The sequence below is a fragment of the Primulina tabacum genome, chromosome 2 (genome assembly GCF_025594145.1).
Source record: "Primulina tabacum isolate GXHZ01 chromosome 2, ASM2559414v2, whole genome shotgun sequence".
In the NCBI taxonomy this organism is placed as follows: Eukaryota; Viridiplantae; Streptophyta; class Magnoliopsida; order Lamiales; family Gesneriaceae; genus Primulina; species Primulina tabacum.
The window spans coordinates 6,430,971-6,446,906 of record NC_134551.1 but is presented as its reverse complement, the minus strand read 5'-3'; the positions used below and the strand labels follow the sequence as shown (position 1 = coordinate 6,446,906).

The window sequence follows — 15,936 nt, the reverse complement described above, 5'->3', positions numbered from 1 at the left end:
TTGACTATGTTGAACTGAGGAATGGTCATGTGACGTATGGTGGTGGTGCTAAAGGAAGAATTGCTGGCAAAGGGACCTTGAATGTTGATGGATTGCCTAACCTACACAATGTGCTTCATGTCGAGGGACTTAACTCAAACTTAATAAGCATAAGTCAACTTTGTGATGATGATTTACATGTTAAGTTTGATAAAGACATTTGTGAAGTTTTTGATAACACTAATACTTGTATTTTGACAGGTACAAGGTCTGCTGACAACTGTTATCAACTTGGAGAGGACCTTGTGTGCAATCATTCAAAGGTGAGTGAATTAAACTTGTGACATCAAAAATTGGGTCATGCAAACTTCAAGACATTAAAGAACCTTGGTAATTACGATGCTGTGAGAGGTATGCCTAATTTATCCTCTGGAATTCCTTATGTTTGTGGTGCATGTCAAAAGGGTAAGCAAACATGTGTTCCCCATCAAGTATTGCAACACTTTGGGACAACACGGTGTCTTGAACTTTTGCACATGGATCTTATGGGTCCAATGGAAGTGGAAAGCCTTGGAGGTAAGAAGTATTCATTTGTTTGTGTGGATGATTTCTCTCGTTTTACTTGGGTAAGTTTTCTTAGAGAAAAATCCGACACATTTGCTGCTTTTAAGAAATTACATGCTAAGATTACTAATCTACATGATTTGAGGGTTGGTAAAATAAGGACCGACCATGGTAAGGAATTTGAAAATTCACACTTTACATCATTCTGTGAAAAGAGGGGGATAACTCATGAATTTTCTGCCCCTAAGACTCCTCAACAAAATGGAATAGCCGAAAGGAAGAATATGACATTGCAAGAAATGGCTAGGGTCATGTTGAGTTCAAAGAATATTTCAAAACAATTTTGGGCCGAGGCCTTAAACACAGCATGTCATATTTCAAATCGTGTGTACCTAAGGAGTGATTCTACTATGACATCCTATGAAATTATCATGGTAAAGAGGCCAAACCTAAAGTACTTTCATGTTTTGGGTGTGTATGTTATGTTTTAAATGACCGAGACCATCTTGCAAAGTTTGATTCAAAAAGTGATAAGTGTTTATTCCTTGGTTATTCATCCAATAGTCGTGCATATCGCATGTATAATCTTAGAATAAGAACGACTATGGAATCTATTAACGTTGTTTTTGATGATCTTGCAGATCTAACAGGAAAAACAATCGAGGATGATGTTGATGGGCTACTGAACATAAGTAAGACACTGCCTAACACATATGTTGTACCCGATGTTGTAACACCTGAGACAACACCTGCACTGGCAGAATCAAATGATGAACCAGGAGAGAATGCTGTAAATGATGATGATGTAACCAATGAAGGGATTGATATTCCCAGTAAGATTCAGAAAAATCATCCATCATCTCAGATCATTGGAGAAGCATTTGAAGGAATGCAAACTAGAAGAAAGGAGAAAGTAGATTATAGAAAAATGATTGGTCTAGTATGCATGACTTCCGTGTACTCTCAAGTAAGTCATTCTTATTTTGTTTCACTCATTGAACCCAAAAATATAAATGAAGCCTTAAAAGATGAATTTTGGGTCAATGCGATGCATGAGGAACTTGAACAATTTGTTAGGAATGATGTGTGGGATTTGGTTCCTAGACCTGATGATGTGAATATTATTGGAACCAAATGGATTTTTAAGAACAAAACTGATGAATCTGGAATTGTTGTGAGAAATAAAGCAAGGCTAGTTGCTCAAGGGTATACACAAATTGAAGGGATTGATTTTGATGAGACATTTGCCCCTGTTGCCCGAATTGAATCAGTCCGAATTTTACTTGCCATTGCTTGTCACATGGACATAAAACTATATCAAATGGATGTGAAAAGTGCATTTTTGAACGGCATTTTGAATGAGGAAGCTTATGTAAGCCAACCTAAAGGATTTGAAGATCCACACCACCTGGACCATGTCTACAAGTTGAAGAAGGCACTTTATGGACTGAAACAAGCTCCACGAGCATGGTATGGTAGGCTTACTGAATATCTGCTTGACTTAGGCTTTAAACGAGGTGAGGTTGATAAAACCCTTTTTATTCAAAAGTCGAAGCATGATATTCTTGTGTGTCAAATTTATGTGGATGACATCATTTTTGGCGCTTCTTCTCAAAAGCATGTTGATAATTTTGTTAAATGCATGTCTACCACATTTGAAATGAGCATGGTAGGAGAATTAAGTTTCTTTCCTGGATTGCAAATTAAACAAATGCATGATGGTATTTTTCTGTGTCAATCCAAGTATGCTAAGAATTTGGTAAAGAAATTTTCTGCCGAGAACACTAAACACATGAAAACTCCAATGGGGTCGACTGAAAAATTGTCTAAAGACGATGTTGCCGCAGGTGTTGACAACACCCAGTATCGCAGTATCATAGGATGTCTTCTTTACTTGAGTGCAAGTCATCCCGACATCATGTTTAGTGTATGTTTGTGTGCAAGGTACCAGGCTGATTCTAAAGTCACTCATTTAAAAGCTGTCAAAAGAATTTTGAGATATATAGTTGGGACAGTTGACTTAGGTTTGTGGTACACCAAAGAAACAAACACCAATTTAGTGGGTTTTAGTGATGCTGACTGGGCTGGAAACCTAGATGATAGGAAGAGTACCACTGGTGGATGTTTTTATCTTGGTAACGATTTGGTGTCATGGTATAGTAGAAAGCAAAATTGTGTCTCTGTCCACTGTTGAATCTGAATATGTTGCAGCTGCTAGTTGCTGCTCACAACTTTTGTGGATGAATCAAATGATTAAAGATTATGGATTCAACAGTGACACCTTAATTGTATACTGTGACAATTCAAGTGCAATTGATATTTCAAAAAATCCAGTACAACACTCTCGAACAAAACACATAGACATTAGACATCATTTTATTCGAGATTTGGCTGAGAAGGGTATAATTCGAATGGAATTTGTTGGAACTGAGAACCAACTGGCTGATATTTTTACAAAACCATTGGATTTTGAGAGATTTTCCAATCTTAGGAAGTCTCTCAGCTTGTGTGCACAATGATCGCTCACGGATGTTGTCCTGGGCATTACAACACCTGTGGACAACACTCAGCATGCATGTGCATTTTATTTTTAGGATGCTAGACATATTGCATTCATCCTGTTTTGTGTGAAGCCTGTACAAGGGAAGGATACTGAATGGTGTGCTCTCAGTTGAGAATCAAACTTTCTCACAAAATTTTCTAAAGAGTGGATTATGCTCAATTTAAGTCATTAAGTAGTTGAGGATGTTCTTGTATCACATGATCTTGTCCAATGTGGAAAACGACTTGGAAAAATCTTGAGCAATAAGGTGAAAAATAGAAAAGAGGAGAAAAATAGAACAAAAAATGTTTAGAAGAAAATGGAAAAAGCTACCTAGAGGAGCCCAATGAAGACCGTTCTTCTAGAGTGGGAGCTACCATGTTTGAATTAAAAATGTTCAAGATTGAGTCCAAATTGTGAGTGTTGCCAACACCCAAGTACAGACAGATCACAGTTTGATCACATGCTTGTGTATTTCATTTTTGATCATATTTTAGGCATAAATTTAAGTCATTCATTCTGATATTATGTGAATTCATCAAGTCCAGTGGGCTATCCGATTTTAATTCATGAAATACGAAGAAAACCCTAACCAACTTAATTTTGAAATATCTTGATCTCTAACTGTTTGTGGGGTTAATCCGACGTGGTGTTTTATCCTGACTGATTTCTTGAAATAATGATTGCACTGTTTCAGAAAGTTACCGTTGGGTGAGAGTAAAAATTGGTTTGGAAAGGTGCTGAAGTTGCGGCTCAACAGAATGTTACCGTTGTAGGGTTGTGCTTAAATAATTAGGAATGGATGAGGAATAACTTTACCGTTTATTATTTTCCCTCACATTCTAAAATTTCTCCTGCCCTCACTATTCATTTTTTTTCTGCGCAAATTATCTATGTTCTTCGCGATTTTCTGTGTTCTTCGAACTACTCTACTTCTTTTGTTCTTGATTTCGCAGATGGCTGGCTTCGATCCTCACGACATTAGGAGTGAAATGGCTGCGAGCATGCGTGGAGAGTCACCTGACACAACACCCACCGCTGAAGCCAATGTTGAGGGCCTGGAAATTGTGGCTGTGCCAGAAGAACCAACTCCGCTGGAAATAATCGCCCCTGGTGAGCCTGGGAACGAGAACAACGTTGAGAATCCACCGGACTTTGAAGCCCTGAATAAAGCTTTTCCCCCTGCTCCTATGCCCCGAAGGTCAAAGAGACAAGCAGGGTTCGATCCTGACTTTGTTCCAACCAAGAAGCCTCGGGTATCTACCTCCTCAAATCTTCTGGACCCTGATTTCTCATCTGGAGATGACTCCGATGATGATGATTTTGAGTTGGTGGCTCGGCCCAAACCAACTGTTGCTGCAAAGGAACCCAGTTCTACTTCTGATGTTCAAGAGCAAAACCCCGTCACAGATCCACAAAATGTTGCAGAAGAAAGATTTCCTGCTGAGCCTGAAGAAGATGAACAATCTCTGGCCGAGTTTCTTGCTCAACTTAAAGAAGAAAATGCTGCCAAGAAACAAATTTCTAAGGATGATGAACTTGATTCAGAAATGATGAGGGAATTTGAGGAAAACCGGCCTGGAGCTTCTGATGATTCCTCTTCATCTTCTGTGTCTGATTTTGAATCTGAGGAACAAGATGATGCTGAATCTGAAGATATTGGCTCTGAAGAAAGTGAGTCTTCTGAAGATGTTGCTGCTACTACTGCCGGTGTTGAGGTGGATGTTGACAATACCGAGCACAACATTGATTCTGCTGACTATGATTTAAGTAAGTCTTTTTCCCCCAAGTTTTATTTTGAGGATGCTTTGGCATTGTGGCCCCTGTTTATTGAGAGAGAGCTGATTGAGGAGAAAAATATTGATGTTGCTGCATATGGGAAACACAACTTGATTGAGTTTTTAAAGAACCGAAGGTTGATCTCCACTGTCACTACTGTTATGCCCTACTGCCGCCGTGTTGTGTTGGAATTCTACTACAATCTCCTGGGCAGTGTTGGAGATGAGCAATCGGTGAAGTATGGGAGAGTGTTTGTTCGTGATCGTATCTACAAGTTCACACCTTATGTGATCAATGCATTCTACAACACTCTTGATGTTGAGGAAGTTGAAGAGAACCTGGACATAAATGCTGTAACCTCTGTGCTCACTGGAAGCCTGATCAAAGTGTTCCCTGACCATCCCAAGAAGTTGAGTGCTGCCAATCTCACTTCTTTTTTCTCTGTGCTGCACAAGACCTCAATTTGGAATTGGACACCGTCAACCAATTCTACTACTGTAACTAGATCTCAGGCCCTGATGTTGTTTTCTATTGGTACTGGAAGTGCCTTTAACTTTGTGAAGTTGGTGTTCAAGACAACATTGCAATATGCTGACGGAGACTTCAAGAAAACCAAGCTGCCTTACCCTTCACTGATTTATGGAATCTTGGAATCTCAAGGTTTCATTGGGGATATTGATGAATATCACTGTCCTGTCGGAGATCCTCTGAAGATTTCTCCTGCTTATTTCAAAGGCAACAGAAAGATCGATCTGCCTTGGCTGAATTCTAGTGTTGCTTCGGATGTTGGCAACACTGATGATACAACATCTCAGCCTGTGCCTGAGACTGCTAAACCGCCTCCTACAGATGTCCCTCATACTGGTTATGTAACACTGTCTATCTCCTACATTCAAGCTCAGATTGCCTATGGTCGACAACAGATTGAAAATGCCAAGAAGACCATTGAACATTATGAAAATCAAGTGGCTGATTATGAGCTTCTGCTGGATGTTGGTGTCCATTCTGGACAAAAAAGAGGAGTAGATACACCTGGAACCAGTGGAGCAAAAATGGCTGATGATGATGGTTTTAGTACTTTAGTTGTTTTTATTTTCTCTGATCTTAGTTTCTCCTGATTAATGAACTGTTTCGATGTTATGATCTGAATGTTGCAACATCTAACATACAAAATTTGTTTTAACTGTGTTTGTTTTCAGGGGAGGCTTAACGGTAGAACTCAGGGGGAGTCAACTAAAGTAGGCTGGGTCACTGATTTGCTAACTCAGGGGGAGCTGAGCCGTATAACCATTTTTGGGTTGTTTTGTCCAGAAAGGCAAAAAGAGGGAGATTGAAAGGAATTTTATTCCTTGATATATTTTTCTTTTTAATATCTTTAATGTTTTGTCTTTCTGGACATGAGAATAATCTCGAATTGATGATATGATCTTGTGTAGATTTAATATTTGATATGAGACTATGATTGATATGACTCATAATATCTTTAAGATATAATATCATAATATCTTTAAGATATGATATCCTTGTTTTAAAAGAGTTTGTTTCCTAATGAAATTGTTTTCCATGTTTAATAGGACTCAAAAGAGAAGGGAAAGAATAAGATAGAGAGCATAAAAAAATTTTGAGAGACGAATTTGTACGAAGAGTTTCTGAGATCGAAGCAATCTCGTGCCATTGTTAAAGTGTTGCTGTGAAGTGCTGACAACATCTGAAGACAACGCCTAATCACTGTTTTGATTAGTGTGTTGATTTTTGAAGACTTTTCACTTCTCAGTTGATGCATCCTCTGTATATTGGTTATACGGTTTGTTAGAGGTTTATGATGCGATTGTTTTTTTACTCGCCTTAATTAGAGAGTTGTTTTATTCTTTCACTAGTATTGGTTTTTGTAAACTTACAAGTTTTTCTAGTGAATTATTTTGCCCTGAGGCACCGCGCAAGTATTTTATACTTGTGCATAATTTATATCTCGTCTCTCGTATTGTTATCATTCCAGTTGCGTGTTAACGTGTTAAACTATAATTTCCGCTACATGTTGTCGTGGGTGTTACAACACCTACGCACAATACCTACATTCTGATACACACAACACTCACCCTCATCACATTTACATTGTGGAAACGGAACTCTCAGAACGGAATGGGTCGGTGGAACGGAACGGTTTTTATCTAATTTTTTGATATTTTACGTGGCTTGTTTTAAGTATTTACATTTTTATATTTTTGTGTCGTTTTTAACTTTCTTAATTTATTCATTATTTCTTCATCTAAGTTCAAAACATAAAATTAAAATTATGATAGCATCTACTTAAAAATAGTAAACTATTTAGTTAATTTATTCATATGTATTTATGATAGAATATTATTAATGCTAGTAATATTTGTGCTGTTTTTACTAATTTCTGAAATTTTTAATTTTTTTTATAAATTCGCAACCGTTCCGCAACATAACATTGGAAATGGAACGGTGATTGCCGTTCCAAGCACCGCAACCGTTCCGGCGAACCATGATCTTAACGAGTGGTTGGCAGTAAATAGTAAGATTTTGTTTGTTTTTGATTTAGCTAGTTTCCATCGGAGTTTCATCAGATTTTTGATTTGTCAATGGCTTGTATATTGGTTAGGAGATTCATTGTTCATGTTAAATAGGAAAGATAGTGTGTAACATGCAAAGCGGTAATTAGCAGCATCCAGAATTCCCGTCTAGGCACAGACGGTGTATAATATTCATAATAACACTAACAAAAGAAGTCGTGAATGGTGTGTATCAATGCTAAAATTTCAAGAAGTATCAACTTCATAAGCATTTATAGGCATGTATAATTTAAGTTTTTGTAATTGATTCGATGAACGTCTTCGTCTTCCTTGTATTTTGCAGCTGTGGACTTTTTTAATCTAGTAAACATCCTGTATGGCACACCGCACATTCACAGAGTTTTGCACGTCGTTTCTCTTTTTTACCAGGTACGAGTATAGATGGGCCGATGGGATCACCGTAAAGAAACCTATGGAGGTTTCTGCTCTGAAATATGTCGAGTATTTAATGGATTGGATCGAAGCACAGCTCGATGACGAGTCCATTTTCCCTCAGAAATTAGGTCAGTGGTGATGGTGGCATGGTTTGTTCACCAGGGGGAAGTTAGAGGGAGACTCCCCTTATTCTCTGTATCCATAATTTATGGCTCCACAGCTAACGTGCACTATCCTTGTGCATTCTTCGTCGGCCGGCGAAAAACTAATTTTTTAATTACTGCAAGCACACCTTTTCCACTCAACTTCTTAGACGTCGTAAAAACTATACTAAAGAGGTTGTTTCGCGTGTACGCACAACATCTTTCGCTGCCACTTCCAGACGATAGTGAATCTCAGAGAAGAAGCACATCTCAATACTTGCTTCAAGCACTTTGTTCTGTTTACGTGGGTAAGCATATTGGGGTCGGAATGATCCAGATCCCAATATATATTCTATTTCTAACTGTTGGTTTTACGGTGAATTGGGATTGAAAAACAATGGTTTTTCTTGCATATCATGCAGGAATTCAAACTAATCGACAGGGGAGAGCTCGCGCCACTGCAAGAGATTGTCGAGTCTATCTTGCAGTATTAGAACATTCTTTGTCTTCTATTCATTCATTCTTTAAAATTGACAGCTCTTAACCTTTTCCATCTCAATTGCTGAAGTCGTAGCAATAGAGTGATTGGATAATTATCTTCTTGTTTAAACATTTAAATGTACACAAATATGGATCTCTATATTCGAGCGGTACTAAGTAAATATTTCTTGATCTTGCAAGTTATATTTTAAGAATGTTCTTGTTTTTTTAGTGCCATATGGTACATATTAAGGCTAGTTATTTCATCTTTGTACTATGATCGTGATGCCAAATGTGAAATATTTTATAGATAATTTCAAATCTTATTTTGGCATTCAAACATGATTGTATTACAAGAATATCAGTAAAATACATGTTAATATATATGATGTTCCAATGATTTTAATTATTGTGTTAAAACATACTATTATGCACATAAAACAATGGTTTTTTTTATTACTTGGGGTCATTGCACCATAAATAGGATGACACGTAAAACAATGTTTTAGCATTGATACATGGTCAAATATTTTATATATGTATGTATATATATATATATATGTCTGTAAAGTCTTTTTTCCTCATATACTAAATGAGGTCCCAAATTTCAAAATTGATCAGACATTGCAATTGAATGTCATTAACTAGTAGTTCGAATTTTCAAAGCAAAGCAAATAGGTTTGATTAGAGGAAAGTTGAAAGGTTGCTGGCTTGCTGCATCAACTACCTGATTACGAAAAATGAAAAAGCAGGATGAGCGTTTAACCCATTATCTTAATATGCTACAGGCAATTGATATTTATGTTAACTGTTATTGCTAAGCAACTAAAAGCTTGAACACGGCATTAAAAATTGAATATACCTTAAATCCCATCTTTTGATAAAGATCCTGAGCTGGTTTATTATTTCCATGCACATGCACAAACACCTGCTTTACACCTACAACACAGTGATCTACTAATTCACCATAAAAGTAGTCCGAAAATAACAATAATATGATCATTCGTTCGTTTAACAAAAATCTGCGGAGTGGTGGATAATCTTGCCAATATAAATAGTATTTAGCCTCTACTGTTTAGCTTATTTCATGACACTAGCAAGAAGCACGTGCATATTAATTATTTAATAAAAATTAAAATTCGATTTTTTTTTAAAATAATTTGAATCATTTTTTTATTTATATTGGTTTAGTCTTTTGTCACATTAGACGAATAAATTAATTAAGAACTTATATACATATATGAAGAAAATATTATTCTTCTAATGCATTTTTTATTATCGAATGTCTATTCAATTTTTATGTAATATTATTTTCAAAATTTCTTATTTTACAATTTTCTATTAAAAAAATAAAAACAATATGATCCTCATGTGTTTAATGAGTTCAAAAAAAATAAATGCATCAATTAAATAAATAATCAATACATTACAAATTCAATATTCCAAATTTGTCCCTAAATTTTATATATTTTTTACACCAATGCCAATGCAAATTAATACAAATAATGCATAGTTTTTGGGCAATATAGTAAAATCACAATGCAGAAACTTTGCTCATCATCCATACTTTTATAGGTATATAGATTGATGATGTTTTCTGGAGAAATGACGTGGCAAAAGAAGTGACCTGGAAAACGACTACTATTGAGTTAGTGCCACTAATATGGCAAACATCCACATTGTAGTATAGATGAAATGTCACCGCATTGAGTACTTATAGGGCTGCTGAAGCAGCAGAATGGGTGGAATGAGAAATGCCTTATAATAGACGAGTATCTATAATGTCAAAAATGCTCAAATGAAAGTTCAATTCTGAGTTAGGCATTGAATAATTGATAGAGGGTGTGAAAGACATCCCAACTGGCCTTTATAGGCATCGATTTTCATGGAATGAGTGACAGTACGATCACAAGGGAAATGTGAAAGCAACTCTCCGTGATACTTTACTTGAAGCGATTCTTGTTCCTTGTGCTTACCATGCTTTTTTGCAAGGAAAATGGAAAATTGCAGCATGTTTCTTGCAATATCCTTACAACGCGCTGACTTAGCAACGCATAATTTTGCAATGTAACCAAATTTACTGGATGGTTTTTGTGTTGACAAAGCCAAAAAGGGGATCTTTAATCCTTTCCTGATCAAAAAATGCGACCAATTTCCAGTGGGGGCGAAAAGAATGGTTTTTTTGTTCTTTTCATGTGTGAACTTTGTCTGAATACGGCAGCACCCCTGGAAAGAACTGCCCGTGTGACAAATATCCGTAGCTCAAGTCCAAGGTTCCAGCGAAACTCTTCAGTACATTACACTTAATGGTTTGATCCTCCTTGTTTGCCTGATAAAGCGAGTAATATCAAAATTCAAGTACTGCGCCAATCGCAAAGCCCATACACTTTTAGGACAGGAGTAGATATGAGCAGACCATCACGATGCAATTGCATTGATCGTCAAGTTGTGCTTTGCATCTGCTTTTCAACGAATTGAACTCCTGGATAATGCAGAAGGTAAGATTTCTACAGCAAGAAGCCAAGGACTGTTAGATAGATGCTGAGTAACTAAAAGAATGACCCATTCTTCTCTACCTGTTCTTCAAATTTCCTTTTGTAATTTTCAACATATCTGCATGACAATCCAAAGTTTTAGATTCAAATGCAGTGATCCAGTTCGAATCTTCCATTACATTCATTTGAAGTTTTCAAATTTAAGATAAATATTGGATATGATTTATCATGATTTGTAATCAATAAACAAGAGTTGCGACTGTCATAAAAACAGTAGGAAACATTGATAACAAGAGTTTTCGCGTGTCGGGGGGTCTTTGCAACTTATGTAGGCCTATCCGTCAAACCGCGTACATATTTTGTGTTGTCTTTTCTTTCTTCACGCTCTTATTATCATATCGTTTGTTGTTATCATAAAAAAAAGTATAGCAAGGAGGCTTACACGAGAAGTTAAAGGAAGAAGCATGAGTTTTAATGAGATGATTTATTACATAGCTCAACCACTAGAACCAAAGAACCAATTATTTCCGACCATTGATAATCTCATGTATCAGTTATAAATGTGGTCTGTCCAAACTAGGGGTGCAAGTGAGTCAAAATGCTCAAATCCCAACTCGAGTTCGGCCTTGGAATCAATACCTTGAGTCGAGGTCGAACTTTAATGTCTCGTACTTGAGCACTCGAGCTTCAGTTATAATACATATTTCAATTTTTAAATATTAATTTACTACTTTCAAATTAAGTTACAAAAAGGAGGTTTGAATTCAAATTTTAATGCAAACCGGTCATTTTCTTGGTCCAGCTCCCAATGAGCTTCAGCCCTTAGCCATGCTGCGGCCTAAAAAACAATATTACACAGCTTTCACTGCACATTAGCCTAGTCAGCCTAGTCAGCCACAGTTAGCTTATGTATAGGAAGTAGATACTTACCCAATATTCTTCATCAATTTGAGCTTCACGTGCCACAAACCGCCCATACTCGAACCCATCTCCTTGAATAGCTACTTGATCTGCTCGCAGCAATCTGTCGAATTTGATGTTTAAAGGACTGTATTTATCAGTTTCTAGAATGGATAGTTTATGAAGCTCTTCTGATAGTTCTTTCTCCTTGGTTGCCGGGGTAGACTTGGAACTCACCCCCTGTATTGTTTAAACAGATTTTCTTAGTCGTTCAACAAGAATTTCGATCTACAACCCAAAAGATGGTGTTCATTGAATCTATAGATAAAACAGCTTGCGAAAACCAACTCACAAGCAGAAATGGATTGAACCAACTCACATTGTCCAAGAAGATGAATTTTTTTGGCTCGATCTTCTTGAGAAATCTGGGGTTTGTAGAGTAACGACTGTTGGAGACATGCTAGATTCAAATCCAGACTATGGCTATGTGACTTGCTCAAATTCTTCTTTCAAAGAAATTATTATTATTTTTGGACTTGATACCATCTTTTTAGAAATGCTGGAGTGTTGGTAATCATACCAGATGTGTATTTTGTGGCCTAGAGATCATAACTCTATATTCCATTTACAGTTGGACTAGGCCAAAACCACAGAAACTAAATAGTGTGATCCTCTCAGAAGTATGAGCTACAAAGGCCATATAGTTGGGAATCGTGGGTTGTCCACATTAGGTCCGAAACTTAGTTTGACGAAGCTTGTTTTTTTTCAAATTTTCCTGTCCTATTCACCACCAAACAAAAATATTTACTGCAATCTGGATGTAGGTAAAAAAGGATACGCTTCACTTATTTACATAACATTTCCAGAATCACAACAATAGAGCCACCTCTAGAGTGACCATAAAAAGCATATAATACTTATAACACAATGGTATAAAAAATATCCGAAACGACTCGGCACACACTTTCACAAACCAAAGTGAATCCTTAGTTCCCTTCAAGATCAGTTTTCATCTCTTGTCCGTACTTATTCTTCATCTTCTCATCTATTTCCTTACCTTTCAATTCAGAAATCCTTGCTGCTTCCGCCATGGATTCCTCTTGAACTCTAGCAATTCTCTGTCTTCGCTTCGTCTCCATTGCGTCTCTCTCGGCCTCTAAACCTTCGTACTCCCTAACCCAACATCTATGCATTGCACAAGTTAGTATTATGACTCCAAATTGCACCACAAACATAACCATCAGAACCCCACATTCCAGCCTCACCAAAAGCTTAGCCTCTCGGGGGTCTCTTGGAGATTTGAACATTGCAAGACTCGACTTTTCCTTGGTATATAGTGCCAAGATCCCGAGTATTTGGCCAAGGGACGAGGCGAGGAAGAGGGAAACATGGGTTACGTAGCAAAAATGAGTGAGTTGTGAGAAGAAACCGAAGAAGGACGATAATAGCGAGATGCAAGAAACGAAGATAAACGCGCAACCAAGCGAAGTTGGTGGCAACTTGAGCGAGATTATTGGGGCTAAAGAAGCTGCAGAAAGAATGAAAAGAATGAAATTGAAAAAAGAGAGGAGAAAATTCAGGAAAGAGCACGAGTTTCTCAACTTTGATGAAGCCATTTATTTGATAAATTTGAGATTCTGTCGATGATACAGAAAGGAGAAATTTTTGAAGTTATATAGCAAGAAAATTTGCCCGTTTAAGATAACGGCTATTTTCACGAACCAGTGCTTTAGTGTTTGAACTTTGAACGCCTTGAAATGAAGCCAACTTGTGCTTCTCGGGGTTTAAATGGCTACAGTCTGGGCGCCACGCAATTGATGAACCAAATAATCGGATGAAACCCGAGTCTCATTTTATTTTTGAAAATTTTATGTTTTTTGTCCCTTAAATGGATTTTTTTTGTTTTTTTTTCAACGAAAATGATAATATGACATTGAAAATTGTTCACGTAACACTTCGATTTTACTGACGAGCTCTCTGAGTCAAAATTAACTAAAACTAATATAAAGAAAGTGTAACAGACTAAGTAATGTAATTATTGGACCAAAATTGTAATATCTTCTAGTTTTAGAAAATTGTAATATCTTATTTGAAAGTTGGCGTCTATGTTAATAATCTAAATAGATAAAGTTGGGGAAATAATAATTTACACAAACTACGATAATTTTAACAAATTCGAATGATGATACGCTGAAGTAAGTTTATTGCTTGCGCTAACTGAATTTAAGACACAAGCAATAATACATAAGCAATATAAGCCTCCTCAGCTGAAATTGCACGAGTGCCAGCCTTGATAGTAGTATCAGAGGAGGGTAGAAACAACAGCTTCAATTGCATCATCATCATCGGGCAAACATCAATACAAAGGAGTGTCCAAACACTGGTGGCCACTAATAAGATTGATGTTCTTGGAATTCTAGAATCAAAATTGGACTATTGCGTTGGATAAAATGATGCGTATAAGATTCTCAGGTATGAATGCTACTCACAACTTTTTACTTAATAACAAGGGAAGAATTTTGGTTCTTTGGAACCCGAGTATGATTCGGTTAGATGTTATTGGTACAACCGAGCAATCGATTCATGTTACACTTCATTGTTTGTTGACTAACAAAGTGATTTGCACCTCCTTTGTGTATGGGTTTAACACAATAGTACAGAGGAGGACACTTTGGGCTGATTTGGAAAATTTTGGGAAAAATTGCACGTTGCCTTGGATCATCTTGGGTGACTTCAACAGTGTTCTCTCACCGGCTGAGAAAAATGGTGGTTTGAAAGTCAAGAACTATGAAACCAAAGATTTTGTTGATTGTGTATCCACTCTTGACTTAATTGATCTCAAATTCACGGGTTGTTTTTACACATGGATGAGTCCCAAAGTTTGTAGTAAACTGGATAGAGTTCTTGTGAATAGTATTTGGAATACCTCCAATTTGGAAGGGGCTGCTGAATTTCTTGCTCCAGGTTGCATCTCCGACCACTCTCTTTGCATCGCTTCTATCATAGAACAACGTAAAACAACAACAAAGCATTTCAAATTTCTCAATATGTGGACCCTTAGTGATGAATTCCTGCATACTGTACGAAGGAATTGGAGATTTCATGGGTATGGAACAGCACAATACAGATTGAAACAGCTATTCAATGCATTGAAGAAACCACTTACCCACCTCAATCGAAACATTTTCAGCAACATATCGGTTAGAGCACAGGTAGCGAAACAAAAGCTTGAGAAAATGCAAATGGACATGTTAAGCTCGGGTGTTATGAATGATGATCATAAGGTCATGAGGAGGAAAACCGAGATGTCATTAGAAGCGGAAAGGTTGTTCATTGCGCAAAAAACAAAGATAGACTTTATGAGACAAGGTGACAGATGTACAAAATTTTTCCACAACTTGATTAAGAGGAACAGAAAGAAGTGTGCAATCATGAGCATAAAGAAAGACGAGGGTGGATCGACTAATGACACAGAGGAAATAGCTCGTCGGTTTGTTGATTATTATGTGGAGTTATTGGGGTGCAAAGTTGACAGAATCGGTATACAACAGGATGCAATCTCACAGGGATCGTGCATTCAGAATGAGGCTTGGACCGATCTAACAGCTATGGTGACAATCAAGGAGATTGAGGATGCTTTGCATGATATTGATAATGACAAGGCGCCAGGACCCGATGGTTTTGGAGCATTCTTCTTCAAGAGTGCGTGGGACATTATTAAGGATGATGTATGTGCTGCTGTTAGAGAGTTCTTTTCTTCAGGAAGATTGCTCAAACAATGGAACCATACGGTCATTTCTCTTGTGCCAAAAACCCCTTCGGCATCGACAGTGCATGAGTATCGCCCTATATCTTGTTGCACAGTCTTTTATAAGCTAATCTCTAAAATTTTGGTGAACAGATTGAGAAAGCCAGTGGCAGGGTTGGTGGATGGGGCGCAAGCAGCTTTCATCAAAGGTCGTTCTATCGTTGATAATATTCACCTGGCACGAGAATTGCTAAGGAAATATGCGAGGAAAAGGGGCTCACCGAGATGTACGCTCAAAGTGGATATTCAAAAGGCTTACGACACTGTGGACTGGGAT

At 37.2% G+C, this 15,936-nt stretch overlaps 1 protein-coding gene and 2 pseudogenes across 1 annotated transcript; 1 reads left to right on the top strand and 2 right to left on the bottom strand.

Annotated features, from left to right (window-relative positions):
* Positions 1 to 7,231: 7,231 nt before the first annotated feature.
* LOC142537433 (MOB kinase activator-like 1A) lies at positions 7,232 to 8,647 on the top strand (annotated as a pseudogene).
* Positions 8,648 to 10,045: 1,398 nt separating this feature from the next.
* LOC142537432 (GCN5-related N-acetyltransferase 6, chloroplastic-like) lies at positions 10,046 to 12,476 on the bottom strand (annotated as a pseudogene).
* A 361-nt stretch (positions 12,477 to 12,837) lies between these two features.
* Positions 12,838 to 13,467, bottom strand: LOC142537430 (uncharacterized). Its single transcript, XM_075642950.1, has one exon. It carries the CDS (start codon positions 13,465 to 13,467, stop codon positions 12,838 to 12,840), a length of 630 nt encoding a protein of 209 aa, XP_075499065.1.
* Positions 13,468 to 15,936: the final 2,469 nt, after the last annotated feature.

Coding starts and splice junctions, on each gene's coding strand:
- LOC142537430 (XM_075642950.1), bottom strand. CDS start 13,467: ATGGCTTCATCAAAGTTGAGAAACTCGTGCTCTTTCCTGAATTTTCTC.